This window comes from Chanodichthys erythropterus, chromosome 12 (assembly GCF_024489055.1).
Source record: "Chanodichthys erythropterus isolate Z2021 chromosome 12, ASM2448905v1, whole genome shotgun sequence".
NCBI lineage: Eukaryota > Metazoa > Chordata > Actinopteri > Cypriniformes > Xenocyprididae > Chanodichthys > Chanodichthys erythropterus.
In genome coordinates, this window is record NC_090232.1 from 50,251,763 (window position 1) to 50,268,840 (window position 17,078).

Here is a 17,078-nt window from a genome sequence, read left to right on the forward strand (position 1 = left end):
AATAAGTGAGCAGAGTGGCAGGAAAATATGAACTGTGTCTCATTTCAAAGGCTGCGTCCTCCAGAGGTCGCATTCGAAGGTTGCATACGTCACTGAGGCTGTATCATTTCAGAAAAGTAAGTAGGATGCTCCGAATGCGATCAAATGCACCCTTCTTTCACAAGGTGTATCCTTCGCTGCTGCAGATAGCCCACAATTATTTGCATCACAGTTAACAACCGTCATTTATTTGAAAAATGTAAAAATGGTGGCGTCAACAGATGTACATGTGCAGTACAGTGAAGATGTGGTGTTTAAATATAAGTAGTTTCAAGCTTGTTTTTGTTTAAACTTTGTTCTTCTTAATATAATGGTCCAGGGGTAGGCAAGTTCTGAAAAAACCCTGAAAAAAAACCCTCACCTGCCTATGGCCTTAGTAGTCCCGAAGAGCTTGATTAGCTTGTTCAGGTGTGTTTGATTAAGGTTGGAGCTAAACTCTGCAGGACAGTGGCTCTCTAGGACCGAACTTGCCTACCTCTGTTGTAGTCAAACTGATTAAACCATCATGATTGACCTCATCGGAACACACAAACACAGAAGCTGCACTACAAATAATCATGAGACTTTAATAGAACAAATTTATTTTATCCACTGTTGCACATCTCCATATTTTGTCAGAATAGACCAAATATTAACATTAACCCAGCTATCACATATGGTAGGTTATTCTGAGTTTAGATCTACAATCACCTATAAATAAGCACTCTCAAACTTGAATTTGGTAAAACGGATATGGTCTTTTTATTTGCTCAGAAAACATTTGAAGTTAAAATTTCAAATCAACTTTAAGAAACAAATTACCAGCCAGTGTCATGACAAAATGTTTTTTAGTCTCACCAAACACCATGTTGTGGGTTCTTCTTTCATTGGTATTCTGCTCTTGTGATGTAGAAATGATTTCAGACACTTTGTTCCTGCCATCTATTTGCCTGATTCAAAGGGGACCTCTTACACAAAATTAACTTTTACATGGTGTTCGAACATAAATGTGTGTTTTCACCACCACCCTATAATGATAAAAATCCACCACTCCTTTTTTAATCCCCATAAATCATAAGCAGCGTCTCAGAACAAGCCGTTCACAGATAATGTACAAACCGCCTACGACTGCTTGACCCTGACAGAAACGTTGTCATGTTAGCTTGCATTCAGATGTTTGTGAACGCAATCGTATGAGGTGCTCCTGGGAGGGAATTTTATTAAACCACTTTAACGATAGACTTTTCTCAGAATGACCAAAACAGCATTTCAGATGCTGTGCAATGAGATCGGTCCACTGATTTGTCCAGTTATGCCGTCCCATCTCAAAGTCAAATGTTTATTGAAGTTTATGCATGTTTTCGTATCGCATAAAAACATGTATCTGACTCATTTGAGCCTATATATTTTTAATGCACATCTTTTGAATTTATGCACATCTTGGCGTTTCCATCCAGTTTTTTTTTTATTTAATTTTTTTATTTTTATGCGATATCCTAAAATGCGCATACAAATAGGTGGATAGAAACAGCTATTTTCTGCTAATTTCAGTGCATGAGATTGTCCTGTTTTGTTGTTGCATGAGCTCTTGAAGCTCCACACTGTTCTTGAAAGGGGGCCGGGAACAGCAGCTCATTTGCATTTAAAGGGGCACACACAAATGGTGCGTTTTTTGCTCACCCACAATTTTTTTTTTTTTACATCATATATATTACATCATATATTTTAACATCATATAAAACGTGGGGTATTTTGGGTTCAAACTTCACATACACACATCAGAGACTTATTTTACATCTTGTAAAATGGGGCATAATACTGTAGGTCCCCTTTAATGACTAATGAATAATAAATGTTACATTGCATGCTACATTGGTTTAATTGTTTTGGCCTTTGTCTTCATGATGGTCTCTATTACTCATCTGACACGGCTGTAGATCACAGAAGCGTATTCCTCGGTCTGCACATTTGATCGCCTAAAAAATGTAAAAAAAAATTGACCTTGAATATTACATTTCTGAAACCTCAGTGGGACACAAAGTTATTAAGAAAAATGTCCAGATTTAAAGAACTATAAATTCTCCTTTCATCACAATCATAAAAGTAACATGCGGATGAGTGGATGACAAATGTTTTATTTTGGGTGAAGTGTCTCTTTAAGCTGGTTCTTCTCACCTCACAGCAGATTCAGGCTGGTGAATCCTGATATTGCCGTACTGGCTTTCGTTCTCCTCTGATCTCTTGGTCTTTTTGTGATGTTGTACAGTTGCGTACTGGATCTCCTCAGTATCTCTGCGATCAGGAGCGTTTCTGTCTCTTCTGGGTTTGCTGGAAGTAACAGTGGCGTACTGAGCGTCATCACAATCAGCTGATTCAGAAACATGAACGTCTCTCCCTGTTACGTCAGAGTACAGATTGTCCTGCAACGGAAGAAAATTAATTATTATTTATTATTCACATTTAGGGACCGTTCACACAGAACATTTTCAATTTCAGCGTGCTACTTTTCCATTGCTTTTCTATGTAAACACGCACTAGATGAACGTGTTTGACCGTTGCGCTCATCTGACACTGCGTTAAATAAACTATGTGCTCAATAAAGACGGTAAAGTTTTAAAATGCATCTCTAGACTTTTTTTCTCCTTTCGTTGCACTGACTTGTCTCTCACATTTTGTATGAATGGCCCCGTCTAAAGAGATTATTCACATGTTGAGCGCTGTAAAAAATTATCATTATTTTAAGGGTAAAAGACTGTTAAAATGCTGTGGTGAAAAACAATTAATTGGTTTACAGTGTCCATACTATTTAAAGGGTAAATAACTGAATTAGATCTAACTGTAGAATTTTACAGTAAAATACTGTTAAATTTACAGTTTTTGTAAGTGAAAAATAAGTCAGTGAAAACAGTAAATTGACATTTGTTGTTAAATTAATGTTTATTGCATTTTTTTATTCCATGTGTTACAATGATGGGGTTTAATGTTTGTGGCGAATGACACTGTGCTCCTTCTATATATTAGTATTAATCTTCTCAACTTGTGGAAAAGCAGCTTGTGTTCATCATGTGACTCTCATCACCACTGTGCAAAACAGATATAGTACTTCAATAGGTTGGTAAATGAACATTATATCAGTAAATTATTATTTTTTTTTTTTTTTTTTTTTTTTTTACTGTAAATTTAGGTTAAATCTGTAAAACCTAAAATGTTGCAACCATATATTTCTGGCAAGCACAGCTGCTGGGTTTTTACCATAAATTTAACATTTTAAATACTGTAAAATAAACAGTTATATACTGTAATTATCACAACACAAACCTTTAAATTACCTTTAAATTTGAACTTTAAAATAGACAACTGCTGTCCCATAAAACCCAAAATGTTTCTATTGTATTTTTTTATGGTAAAGTTATTTTTTTATTATTATTATTTTTATACCATAAATTTTACAGAGATTTTTTTTTTTTACATTGTGTCTGGATGATTTACCTGTTTCACTGTGAGGTCTTCAGCTTTAGCATGTCTTCGTTTTCTACTGATATAACACACATTAAACTTGTAAGCTGCATTTTAAAGACTAATTACTAATCACATCACACGAGACATTTGCTCAACTAGTCTGAAAATGAATTATATTCATACACTCACTATAATTGAGAATAATTTTTGATAAAACTTACATTATAAACAGAATGATGATGATGATGATGATGAATCCTAAACATGCCACTGTGATCCCCAACCAAACATGCCAACCAAGATGCACTGAAAGAGGGATAATCTGAAGTAAGATTAACTCTCTAAGCCACACGACTGTCTTGAACTCTTTATACAATAAAGTCTTCAGCAATCACTAAAAAATCTACTAATTTCACTGATCCATATTTATTGTGAGCCTGACAGTAGAAGCGTCCACTGAAACTGTCCACTGAAACCGTCCAGAGCCGACAGCTAAGGCAGAGTTGCCAGGTTTGCGTAACAAAATCAGCCCAATTGTATTTTAAAACCTGCCCAATCACAGTGTTTAATACATTTATTTAGCTGACCATCCATAGCTTGCTGACAAAAGCTGCGTGTGTTCGTCACTGTTTAGCTTCGCCCACGGCACGCCTCCAGGACCGTTTTGGCTGTTTTCGGAAAGACTCGGTACAGCATATATTTCTTTTATAAATCTGATAAAACTAAAGACTTTTTCAGAGATATGAAGGATGATATACTACTCTATAGGTACTCAAGATTAACATGAGATTGGCCAAAACTGTGCGTGTTATGTACCCTTTAAAGTCACAGCATCAGAGTATTTCTCTCCAATTTCATTGATGGACTTGCACTTGTATTCTCCACTGTCATCAGAGCTGATCTTTGAGATGCTGTAGATTCTTCCAGATCCTACAAACGTTCTTCCTCTAAACCAGCTGAAGTTCAGAGCAGGAGGGTTTGAATCACTGCTGCAGATCAGAGTCACTGAATCTCCTGACACTATTTCACCAGATGGACTGATGGAGACTGAGACACTCTTTGGAGGATCTATAGGAGAAATATATAAAATCAAGAGTCTAAATGCAAGATAAGAATGTGAAAAATATGTACATGTACAGTAACATACATTTAATGGTCAGAGACAAAATATGAATATTTAAAATATACCAGCTAGACTCAAATAATCTGATGCATTTTACACACATGGTCTGAGTCTGGCATTGCTTCACATTCAAGCAAACTGAATTAGTAAAGTAATGTCAGGTAAGGCTGTAGCTCAACACAGGTGATTCACAGATAAACACACAACACCTAAGTCAGCACTTAAGAATCCGTCTTACACTTTACTAAAAGTTGCTTTTAACTTCTTTATAAAAGTCTCCTACTCTTAGAAAACTCCTACTCTTTACTAAGAATTTTTTGACACTTCAGTCAAAACTTAAGACTAGTGTCAAAAAAGAGTAGGAGTTTTCTAAGAGTAGTTTTCTAAGAGTTTTCAAATTATTTCAAATTATTTTCGGCCAGGTTGTCATACAAAGAAATTACGAACACATGCAAAAACTAAGAGAGAAGAGAGAGAACTAATGAAATATTAAAAACTGATTATGTTGTATTTAATGTGTGTTTTTTTCTGAGCTTTTTTGTTTTTCTGAAACCTGTAACTGTAATTTGCTTAGTTTATTGTTTGTGTTCATTTGTGTGAATGACACTGTGCTCCTTCTATATATTAGTATTAATCTTCTCAGCTTGTATATACTTATTTATTTATTTATTTTATTATTTTATTTTTTTTTTTTTACTGTAAATTTAGGTTAAATCTGTAAAACTTAAAATGTTGCAACTATATATTTCTGGCAAGCACAGATGACGGGTTTTTTACCATAAATTTAACAGATGTTTATTTTACAGTATGTAAAATAAACAGTTTTATACTGTAATTATTATGATACAAACCTTTAAATTACCATTACCTTTTACCTTTTTTTTTTTACCATAAAACTTACTGGGATTTTTTTTTTTTACAATGTGCCTGGATGATTTACCTGTGAGGTGTTCAGCTTCAGCACCTTAGTTTATTGTTTTATTCTTCTGTCATGTTTTAAAACATTTACATAAAATAAAAATAACAATATTTCCCTCATATTTTGATCGTTTAAACAAAATTGGTCATAAAAAAAAAAAAAAAAAAAAACCTTTGCACATCAATTTTGGCCACTATATTTGGTGTGGTAAGTTTAGCAATAGCACTATTTAATAGCCTGTTTACTGTGGAATGATGATTCAGAGTCATCACCACTGCACTGCTGCATTCTTACAGTTAACAATAAAGGTCATTACTATTTCATTTCTACAGTCAGAGCATTGATTTGTAGAGTGGGAGAAGTTATTACCTTTAAAGTTATAAAAAGTTTACTCAGAGTCATTAAATGTATTAACATGCATTAAATGTAGGCTATTATTGTTTAAGTAATATTTATTACGTTTATTATATTTATTTAAAGTTATTATATTTCTTATTAGGTCAGTTACAGAAATAACTGTCAATCAAGTTTATATCATTTTATCAACTCCATGTCATCATATAACATCATATCTTCATTGGAAAGTGTGTCTCATCTTCTTTGCTGCCATCTTGTTACTCCTAAGGTTGTAAGGAACCCCCCATCGGCCCAAAAATGGAATCCGACGGCCTGGGCGAAGGTTAACGCGTGTATGCCTTTTCAGAGCCTCTGAATGTTCACTTAATTTCACTCGTTTAATCTGACTCCAATTTCAAATGATTATGATTCTTAGGTTGTGTTTCCAATTAGAAATGAATAATTAGTTATGCATTACTTTAGATATATGATGATTCTGGGTATCCCATATTTCATTTGTTTCAGTTATGCCGCACAGAGATACTCGCCCCGGATTGCGGTAGACTCACGGACATAAACTCGCCAGTCTGATCTTCGTCAGAGGGTGTGATAAGTTGGCTGATTCCACAAACCTGGAAGAGCTTATAAATATATATGGCACAGTTATGTTCTGTTTGAGTTTGTTTTTTGTTTGCCAGGGTCATAGTTTCTTCCCTTGGTTATTGATTTGATTCATCATTCATTGCAGCTGTGATTTTCACCATTGCCAAAATAACATATCATGTGATCATGGTTCTTATATTAATATAATTGTAACGAGGTTAGTAGATATGGGAAGAAGGAGGCGGGAACCGGCGAACATTGAACGTAACTTTTAATGTAAAATAAACAAAGAACAAAACGAAATGCCGGCAGACCCTCGCGGACGTCTGCCGGCCACACAAACATAACAAAACATAAAATAAAGTCCAGGCCTGGTCCTCTCTCGTCTTTCATTGTAGTCGCTCCTCCTTTTATGCCTCCGGAGCTCCTCCGTGAGAGACTCGAGGCCGGCACGCCTCGCAGGTGACGCTCATTATCACTCGCGTCACCGGCCTCGCGCCGTTCCCTCACGGCTCTCGCCCGCCCTGCTCGTCACATACCCCCAACGCCCCTCGCAGGCCGGGGGGTACCTCCGAGACTGCGCTCTACTCCCCCCCGGGGCCTGTCTCGGCGGCCGCAGCACCTGGGGGTAAGGACAGACGAGACGAGAGAAAGGAGACGGAAGCAAGGGGAGCGACAGGACGAGAGAGGGGAGAGAGGAAAAAGAAAAAGAAAAATTCTTGGTCCGGTTCCCCGACACACTGCCGCTTGGTCCTCAGCCTGCCGAGAGGCTCTTCTTCGCGGTGCCATGCGGTGGCACTGGACGCTCGGTGGACGGCCCGATCCTCGACCGCCTCCTGGCGGCCGGCGATGGCTCCTCCGACTGAGGGCAGCCGGCAGCGAGTCCCCCGTTCCCTGCTCCTCCCCTTTATGGCGGACGGCAGCAGGCTCCGGCCCACGGCGAACGGCGGCGACTCCTCCGCTCCCTCTTGGACGGCAGCCACCCCACCTCGTCCCAGGGGCACGGCCTCGAGCTCTCCGTCCCACCTTTCACAAGGCTCCAGCACCACCGCTTCGGGCAGCCTCTCGCGGTCTTCACTCCCGCGCTGCCCGAACTCCGCAGCACCGCGATCCCCCTCAGCAGCGAGGGCTCTCCGACAGCATGTCCCTCCTTCCTCCCGGGTTTCGGCACCAATGTAACGAGGTTAGTAGATATGGGAAGAAGGAGGCGGGAACCGGCGAACATTGAACGTAACTTTTAATGTAAAATAAACAAAGAACAAAACGAAATGCCGGCAGACCCTCGCGGACGTCTGCCGGCCACACAAACATAACAAAACATAAAATAAAGTCCAGGCCTGGTCCTCTCTCGTCTTTCATTGTAGTCGCTCCTCCTTTTATGCCTCCGGAGCTCCTCCGTGAGAGACTCGAGGCCGGCACGCCTCGCAGGTGACGCTCATTATCACTCGCGTCACCGGCCTCGCGCCGTTCCCTCACGGCTCTCGCCCGCCCTGCTCGTCACAATAATCTAATTCAAGTACTTAATTTTTGGAATCTGATTACGTAATCCAGATTACATGTAATCAGTTGTTTCCCAGCACTGAGTGTATTTTGAAACATATTTTTCAAAATGACATTCAAAAAGTCACTTATTGCATAATACTGATTACCACACACAAAAATGTATTGCATGTTTTTTGTTTTTGTTTTTCTTTAAAAAAAGAGAGAAAAAAATGGTGAGGTACTTACAATGGAATTAAACAAGGACTAATTTAAATGCATAAATGTGAAGCTCATTATTTCATAAAATAATTTACAGTATGATCATTCTTTTGTTAAAGTGTGCATTATTTGAGCTTTAAAGGTGTTTAAATCATTATTTTAACAGCAGTTCCCATTCAGTCGGTCACGTTCGACGTACGTCGGACAGACCGACGAATAGGAATCTCGCTAGAGAGGCCAATATACGTGTAACTAAAACGAGCCAATGCACATTGGCATGCAATCATATGCATCAGCTGCTCGCCTCGCAGCGCGGGTATATAATGAGCAGCAGGTGCGTTGCATCTTCAGCTTTTCGCTTCGGAGCCGAACGGTGTTTGTTCCTGTTCTCTGCAAGCGAGTGTCTGCTAGAAGACGAGTCAAGCTTTTTGGTTGAACTTCTCTTTTTTTCCGAGTGCGGGCGAACAGCACAGCAGCGGGGTCGAAGTCCTCTCTTTTTCTTTTTTTGTTTCGTTTGCCGTTTTTGAGCAAATAGCTGTTTGACAGCGTCAGAAGGCTGTTCTCATGGCCGGTACGGTGCGCTTTTGAGCGCTGAAAAGCCGTTTTTACGGCTGGTAAGAGTGAGCACCTTCAAAGAAAGAGAAAGCACACGACAGGCTGCACACAATCCCTGTCTGTGTTGCGGTGGCCGTTCCCATGCGTGCTTCAGCACTTCTAAAAGAGTAAAGTCCCTGAAAGAGCTTACACAAGTAGATTCGCGTCTTTTTAAAGACGACATCCTACTTGTGTTTCTGGATGCGGTCGTTCCTGTCCTCACTGACGGCCACGATCACCGTTTCACATGTCTGGGCGCGTGCTGAAGTGATGTTCGTGGGTGTTCATGTTTTCATATGAGAACATGATCATGTCGACACGCCGGTCGTGACTCTTCTTTCTCCGGGAAGCTTGAGTCCCCTCTGTTGTTGGCCAGCTGCCGCTGGTGCACTAATTTGCTGATATGGCTTGGGTGACATGAGGTTGAGGGGTTCCTTCGGGGAACCAACCCCCTAGGGCCCCTCCCTCTCTAGCGCATTGCAAGCTGTGCAGTTTCTGGATTGAATTGCTGGTCCTTTTCATAGGGGAACCTAGCATTTCATTCAGAACCCCAGCTGAGGGACAGACGTCGATTGCAGCATCGGAGAGAGTGCTGTTATGCTCTGGAAATGAGGGTGACACTGCCCACTGTAATGGTGTGTGCTTATGCTGACTCAGATTCGGAGTTTACAGCCATGCTTTCCTGGGTCTTCCAGATGTGCATGGAAAACTTGGCAGTATGGGGGTATTTTGGTGCCATAAATATGGAATGCCAAAGGTGCCAGAATCTGCATAAGTTTTTCCTCTCTCACTACCCTCTTGGATGGGGTGGCTGTACACAGACCACACCCACCCTGCATGTGAGGCCAAGGCACTCTTTTTGCATGAGGGTAGTTCTGTGCTGGGGTTGAGCTACGTTTGTTGACTAACCGTGATCAAAGTCACGGCGCAGGCCCTCAGCCAGACGATGTCCACCTCAGTGGTCCAGAAGTGCCCCCTGGCTTACCTTGTGAGGTGTGAGAGGTTGTCAAGCTAAATGCTTTCTCAATGCTCCCATCTTACGAGGTGGCCTTTTCGGTGACACTGTCGAGGACTGAGCCCAGCGGTTCTCCTCAGTTAGTAGCAGATCGGGGAGCTTCCCATGACAAACCATTGAGTTCCTCTTGGGCCGCCCCTCAGTCTGCTCGTCACCAAGGGTGTCGTCCCCTGCAAGAAACTCCAGCCCAGCAGGCTCTGCTGTATCCATTGCGGTGAGATGACGCCTCCCATCTCTGCAGCTGTTTAACTGGTTGGTGAGAATCGCCCCTGAGACAGGCGACCCAGAGATGGGTGGGGCTGCTCTTCCACCCCTGGAGGAGGGCCAGGTGGTAAATCCTTTTATTGGGTTTGTTTCTGTTCTGCCACTGACCCAAGAGGCAGTGGTACCCAAATTTAAAAGAGCAGTTCCTCCATTTCCAGGTCTGAAGAGGGTTTGGAGAGCAGTGGGAGGTGAAAAACCTCACCACTCTCATCCCCCTCTTCTGTCGCCAGTGGACAGCAGCGAGCAGCGGGCAGCCAAAGCCTCGACTGCTCCCTCTGTCCATCCGTGGAGCCAGGTAAGTGTTGCCTAGCACATTGTGACGCCGCTTCGGGCCGCCTCACAATGAGAGCCCCCCGAGCCGCGTCCCTGTGTTCCACCTCGCTGCCCTGCTGCGGGTACACCGGTGGTCCCTTTGGTCCTGCTTGTACGGTCTCTGCGAGCCGGGTTAGCGCTCCCCAGTCCGTCTCGCTGGCTCCTTCGGACCATCAGGGTCGGCTTTGCGATTCAGTTCGCCCGGCTTCCCCCCCAAGTTCAGGGATGTCCTCTTCACTACAGTGAAAGATGCCAATGCCCCTGTCCTGCGTGCGGAGATCGCAGTCCTACTGGCGAAGGACGCGATAGAGCCGGTCCCTCCAGCCGATTTGAGGTCGGGGTTCTACAGCCCCTACTTCATTGTACCCAAGAAAAGCGGCGGGTTACGACCGATCTTGGACCTGCGAGTTTTGAATCGGAGCCTCCACAAGCTACCATTCAAAATGCTCACGCAGAAACGCATTTTCGAGTGCATCTGTCCCCGAGATTGGTTTGCAACGATTGACCTGAAGGACGCGTACTTCCATGTTTCAATTCTTCTGCGACACAGGCCATTCCTGAGATTCGCGTTCGAAGGTCGAGCATATCAGTACAGAGTCCTACCCTTCGGGCTGGCCCTGTCTCCCCGCGTCTTCACGAAAGTCGTGGAGGGAGCCCTTGTTCCCATGAGAGAACAGGGTGTTCGCATTCTCAACTATCTAGACGACTGGCTCATTCTAGCACAGTCCCGGGATCAGTTGTGCAAACACAGGGATTTGGTGCTCAGACACCTCAGCCAGTTGGGGCTTCAGGTCAACTGGGAAAAGAGCAAACTCGCCCCGGTGCAGAGGATCTCTTTTCTCGGTATGGAGTTGGAAAAATAGCACGCCTCACAGAGGAACGTGCTCGGTCGGTGTTGAACTGCCTGAATACATTCAATGGCAGGACAGCGGTCCCACTGAAGTTCTTTCAGAGGCTCCTGGGGCATATGGCGGCTGCTGAGGCTGTAACACCGCTCGGTCTGCTTCATATGAGACCGCTTCAGCACTGGCTTCACGGCCGAGTCCCGAGATGGGCGTGGCAGCGCGGCACGTTCCGGGTGCCAATCACTCAGGAGTGCCGCCGAACCTTCAGTCCGTGGTCGGACCCCTTGTTTCTTTGGGCAGGAGTGCCCCTAGAACAGGTGTCCCGGCATGCTGTTGTGTTCACAGATGCTTCTGCCACCGGCTGGGGTGCCACGTACAACGGGCATGCAGTGTCAGGGGTTTGGACGGGACCCCATCTGCATTGGCACATCAACTGCCTCGAGTTGCTGGCAGTACGCCTTGCTCTGAGCCGCCTCAAAGGCCTGCTACGGGGCAAGCATGTACTGGTCCATACGGACACTGCGACCGTTGCGTACATCAACCGTCAAGGTGGTCTACGCTCCCGTCGCATGTCGCAACTCGCCCCCCATCTCCTCCTGTGGAGTCGGAAGCTTCTGAGGTCGCTTCGCGCCATTCATGTCCCCGGTGTGCTCAACCGTGTGGCCGACGAGCTATCACGAGCTGCGCTGCCAGGAGAATGGCGACTCCACCCCCAGGTGGTTCAGCTGATCTGGAGAGAGTTCGGAGAGGCTCAGGTAGACCTGTTTGCCTCACCAGAAACCTCCCACTGCCAGTTGTTTTACTCTCTGACCAAGGGGACACTTGGGACAGATGCACTGGCTCACAGCTGTCCCCGGGGCCTGCGCAAATATGCGTTTCCCCCAGTGAGCCTACTTGCACAGACCCTGTGCTAAGTCAGGGAGGATGAGGAGCAGGTCTTGTTAGTTGCGCCTTACTGGCCCAACCGGACCTGGTTCCCAGAACTCTCACTCCTCACGACAGCCCCTCCCTGGCCCATCCCTCTGAGGAAAGACCTTCTTTCTCAGAGACGGGGCACTCTTTGGCACCCGCGTCCAGACCTCTGGAAACTCCATGTCTGGTCCCTGGACGGGACGCACAGGTTCTAGGTGACTTACCCCCTGAGGTACTTAACACCATCACTTCGGCATGTGCACTGTCTACGAGACGTGCTTACGCCTCGAAGTGGAACCTGTTCGTCGAGTGGTGCTCTTCTCGCCGAGAAGATCCCCGAAGATGCTCGATCGGAGTCGTGCTTTCCTTCTTGCAGCAAGGGTTGGAGCGTAGGCTGTCCCCCTCCACCCTCAAAGTCCATACTGCTGCCATATCTGCTTACCATGACCACATAGATGGCAAATCTGTTGGTCAGCACGACCTGGTCATCAGGTTCCTTAGGGGGGCGAGACGGTTAAATCCTCCTCGTCCCCCCTCCATACCCTCTTGGGACCTTACTCTGGTGCTCAGAGCACTCCAGATTGCTCCCTTTGAGCCTTTGCTGTCAGCAGACTTAAAGATTCTGTCTATGAAGACTTTGCTGCTGGTGGCATTGGCCTCCATCAAGAGGGTAGGGGACCTGCAGTCATTTTCGGTCGACGAATCGTGCCTAGAGTTCGGGACGGGTGACAGCCACGTGGTACTGAGACCCCGGCCTGGCTATGTGCCCAAGGTTCCTACCACTCCCTTCAGGGACCAGGTAGTGAGCCTGCAAGCGCTGCCCTCGGAGGAGGCAGACCCAGCCCTGGCTTTGCTCTGTCCAGTTCGCGCCTTGCGACTGTACATAGACAGAACTCGAAGCTTCAGGACCTCAGACCAGCTCTTTGTCTGTTACGGAGGCCAGCAGAAGGGAAAGGCTGTCTCCAAGCAGAGGATGGCCCACTGGATAGTGGAATGCCATCGCCCTGGCTTACCAAGCTCAGGGCGTGCCCTGCCCGCTCAGGTTGCATGCTCACTCCACGAGAGGTGTGGCATCCTCCTGGGCGCTGGCTCGTGGCGCCTCGCTAACAGACATTTGTAGAGCTGCGGGCTGGGCGACACCTAACACGTTCGCTAGATACTATAGCCTTCGTGTCGAGCCGGTCTCCTCCCGTGTTCTCGCCTCAGGTCAGAGGCACGGAGAGGCCCCGGCTTAGTGTCGGCTTGCTGCGCTACATGCGCGTTCTATTCTCCAGAGAGTCCCTACGGGCAGACCCTGTTGAGTCCTCCGGTTACCCTTCGGCAGCCGACGTGGCGGAGCGTCTGGCGCCAGGCCTATACTCCGTTGTATCCTTGAGAACCGGATTTAGGCTGGGTTCCATATGTGTGACCCTACGGGGATCCCATATGGCTTTTTCCACAGCTGCTCCTAAACGAAGCCCGTGTCTTTCCCTCTGGGAGAACCCATCTCTCACCGAGTGGAGTCACCCCAGTTCTTCCATACGTTGTACAACCTACAAGGTTAGTCCATATGTACTTATCCATATAACTCCTTCGGGGAAGGATATGGCTTCCGCAGCGTTCCTTATCGCATGTAAGGCTACGCTTTCCCAGCGTTATCCAATTGTCGCACTAAGTGGGTTTTGGGAACAACAGTGATCGACCCTCTCTGTGTGAGCCTGGTCCCACCGTCCTTAGGCAAGGGGGTTCAGGTGGCTCACGACAGAGCGCTGGAAGAGGGCAGCTCCTGTGGCGCTTTGGTAGGGATTCCTGAATGGGAACGTCTCGGTTACATAGGTAACCCTCGTTCCCTGAAGGAGGGAACGTAGACGTACGTCCCGTCGCCACAGGCGTTGTCCTGCTGATGCTGCCGCCTATCCGGTTCGGCTCCTCAGCGAAAACCTGAAGATGCAACGCACCTGCTGCTCATTATATACCTGCGCTGCGAGGCGAGCAGCTGATGCATATGATTGCATGCCAATGTGCATTGGCTCGTTTTAGTTACACTCGAAGTTGATTGGCCTCTCTAGCGAGATTCCTATTCGTCGGTCTGTCCTACGTACGTCTCCGTTCCCTCCTTCAGGGAACGAGGGTTACCTATGTAACCGAGACGTTTTAGGTTGTTAGTGTTTGCTGTTGCATTGTCATGACAACAAAGCTGTTAAATTTGATATAACTTGAATATAACAGAAAATGAAAAAGTCACATTTATTGTTCATGTCTTCTGGCTGTACTATTGAAACAGTGAGAATGTTTGATGTTGTTTTAAAGATCAGCCCTAATTACTTAATTTTTTTAAAGAAAAAGGAGGGATGATTGAATCCTACTGGCTTTAGAAAGAAAACGTTAAATTCATACTCACACGTGACATTGAGCTGAACAGCAGGAGAGATGTGATTGTGTCCGTGTACAGCACAGCTATATCTGCCTGCATCCTCTCTTCTGACTGACTGCAGCAGGAGTTCATTGTTTCTGTCTCTTCTCTCAGTTAATGGCTGTGAGTTTCTGTACCAGATGAATGTTGCTCTGTCAGTCAGAGTGCAGCTGCTTTTACATGTCAGACGGACTGAATCTCCCTCTGTCACTCTCTCAGGAGACTCCACCTGAAGATCTGAACACAACACACACATTATATCTAGTGCAGCTGTCATACACTAATTATTATTCAACATAATGCACAGAAGAAGAGAGAAACCTCATGAAAGTCACCTGTGACAGCAAGAGTCACTCCTGGTCTACCAATCCATCTACCTTCTTTTATATTAGTGATGAATCTGAAATAGTACTCCTGTGAATCCTTCAGTGTCACATGACTCAGTCTCATGGTGCAGTTCTGCTGTTTATCTCCCAGATACTGAAGCCTCTGACTGTATTTACGGTCCTTAGACAGATCTTGAAACTCTCCATCATCTTTTTCCAGTGTTTTGGTCCAGAACACTCTCCTGATCTCATATCCAGTAGGGTATGTATAAGTGCAGCTCATTATGACTGATGAGTCCTTTAGTGCACAGATGTGTGAAGGACTGTAACTCACACCCCAACCAGCACTAGAAACCCCTGAAACACAACATTCACAAGAAATAATAATTTGTTACATTTATATAGTGCTTTTCTGGGTAGTCAAAGCGCTTTACATATGTAAGGGGGAATGTGCAGCACCACCTGGATGATGCAACGGCAGCCATATTGCACCAGAACGCCCTCGACACTCCAGCTTATTGGTGGAGAGGAGACAGAGGGATGAAGCCAATCAGAGTATGGGGATGATTAGGAGGCTATGATGAGACCAATGGGCCAAGGATGTCGGGGTTACACCCCTACTCTTTTCGAAGGGCATCCTGGGATTTTTAACACCACAGAGAGTCACAACCTCAGTTTAATGTCTCATCTGAAGGACAGTGCTTTATGACAGTATAGTGTCCCCATCACTATACTGGGGCATTAGGACCCACACAGACCACAGGGTGAGCGCCCCCTGCTGGCCTCACTAACACCTCCAGCAGCAACCTAGCTTTCCAGGAGGTACTGACCAGCACAACCCTGCTTAGCTTCAGTGGGCGACCAGTCTAGAGCTACAGGGCGATGTGGCTGCTGGCAAAAACAGTTAAAAAATATGCTCACCTGTGACCGTAAACGTTCATTAAAACTTGTTTTTATTCACAAAACTGATGTTTACATAAATGAAGAACTACACTTATCATATGATATCTGTAAAATCTACAGATAGAAGGTGATGAAACACAGGAAGTAGACCAATGAACACTAACTATGAAAACCATGTCAGAGGTTTCATCAGTTAGTTGAACATTATGTCAGCAAAAAAAAAAAAAAAAAACAAACTGAATAATACAATTTTGTTTAGAAGCAACAAATACATTTTACTACATTATAGTAGATGTTTTACCAGTGATTACTGTTTCCTGGGGATACTAGCAGGACTAACTGATTAGTCAAAACCTTTCTAATGTTGTGTTATTATAAGTCCCATTGCATTTTCAGGAGAGACTCACCTGGAATCATGAGCAGAAACAGCAGAAGAAGAGAAGGAGCCGGTCTCTGTGACATCACTGCAGAAAACTAAATCATTTACACAACAACATGTCATCTTTAGTTCCATAAATACAATTACAACATCAGTTTACTATAGTCTAAACACTGTAAAATGATTTTAAAATATCTATATCTATAATATGTTAGTAGTTTTTCACGGTTGAAACTCATTTAAAGGCAACATTAGGCACACATGAGCTCTGGATGTTCAGAGGTTATTATGAAAGAAAATGTTTCTTCTGTGAATGGAGATTCATTAATTATTCAATATTCATCACTGAACAAGTGTAACTCTTACCGTGTTGTAGTTTCAGACAGCAAACAGACTCCAAGAGAGTGAATCGCAAATGCGAGCTGAAAACTTTCTCCTGCTGTTTTTGCAATTTTTTCCTTCCTCTTTTTAAAGTCTAGTTTAGTGACCTGCCCCATGCAAATGAAAACACTTGCAAAGAATAGAGAAAGATAAAAACACTCTCTCAAGAGGATTAAAAAGTGTATTGTATAAAATTCATGACATACAGAGCTTTCAATACAAATAAATAAATAAATAAAAAAAATCATAAAAATGAAACTTTCAGTGTGAAGGGAATTAGATGATTAGATGGCATTTATCAGTTTCCTGTAAACTGTGTATGTTAGCATGCATGTTCTGTAATATTTTACACCTCTTTGTGGCAGAAATATGTAACTGCATTCCCTTATATAAAATAATCAGGATCATGGATGGATAGATGCATGATGTTTGAATGATTTGTGGATGGATAAATGGATGGATGGATGTTTGAATGAATTTGTGGATGGATGGATGGATGGATGGATGGATGGATAGGGCAGTAACATGTATTTGCATTCCCTTATATACAAGAATCAGGCAAAAAAACAAAACAAAAAAAATGACAGATAGATGGC

General features: G+C 44.3%; 2 protein-coding genes across 2 annotated transcripts in view; one reads left to right on the forward strand and one right to left on the reverse strand.

The window, feature by feature from the left end:
• The window catches only part of LOC137032441 (B-cell receptor CD22-like), a 900,294-nt gene that overhangs the window by 527,386 nt on the left and 355,830 nt on the right, over positions 1 to 17,078 (forward strand). The gene's annotated exons all lie outside the window — the stretch shown is intronic.
• LOC137032236 (B-cell receptor CD22-like) lies at positions 771 to 16,506 on the reverse strand. The gene is made up of 9 exons (XM_067403915.1): positions 16,468 to 16,506; positions 16,130 to 16,196; positions 14,829 to 15,176; positions 14,482 to 14,730; positions 4,294 to 4,545; positions 3,699 to 3,783; positions 3,508 to 3,553; positions 2,194 to 2,438; positions 771 to 1,994 (listed from the first exon to the last, which is right to left on the reverse strand). Exons 2-9 carry the CDS (start codon positions 16,182 to 16,184, stop codon positions 1,937 to 1,939), a joined length of 1,338 nt encoding a protein of 445 aa, XP_067260016.1. The 5' UTR covers positions 16,185 to 16,196; positions 16,468 to 16,506; the 3' UTR covers positions 771 to 1,936.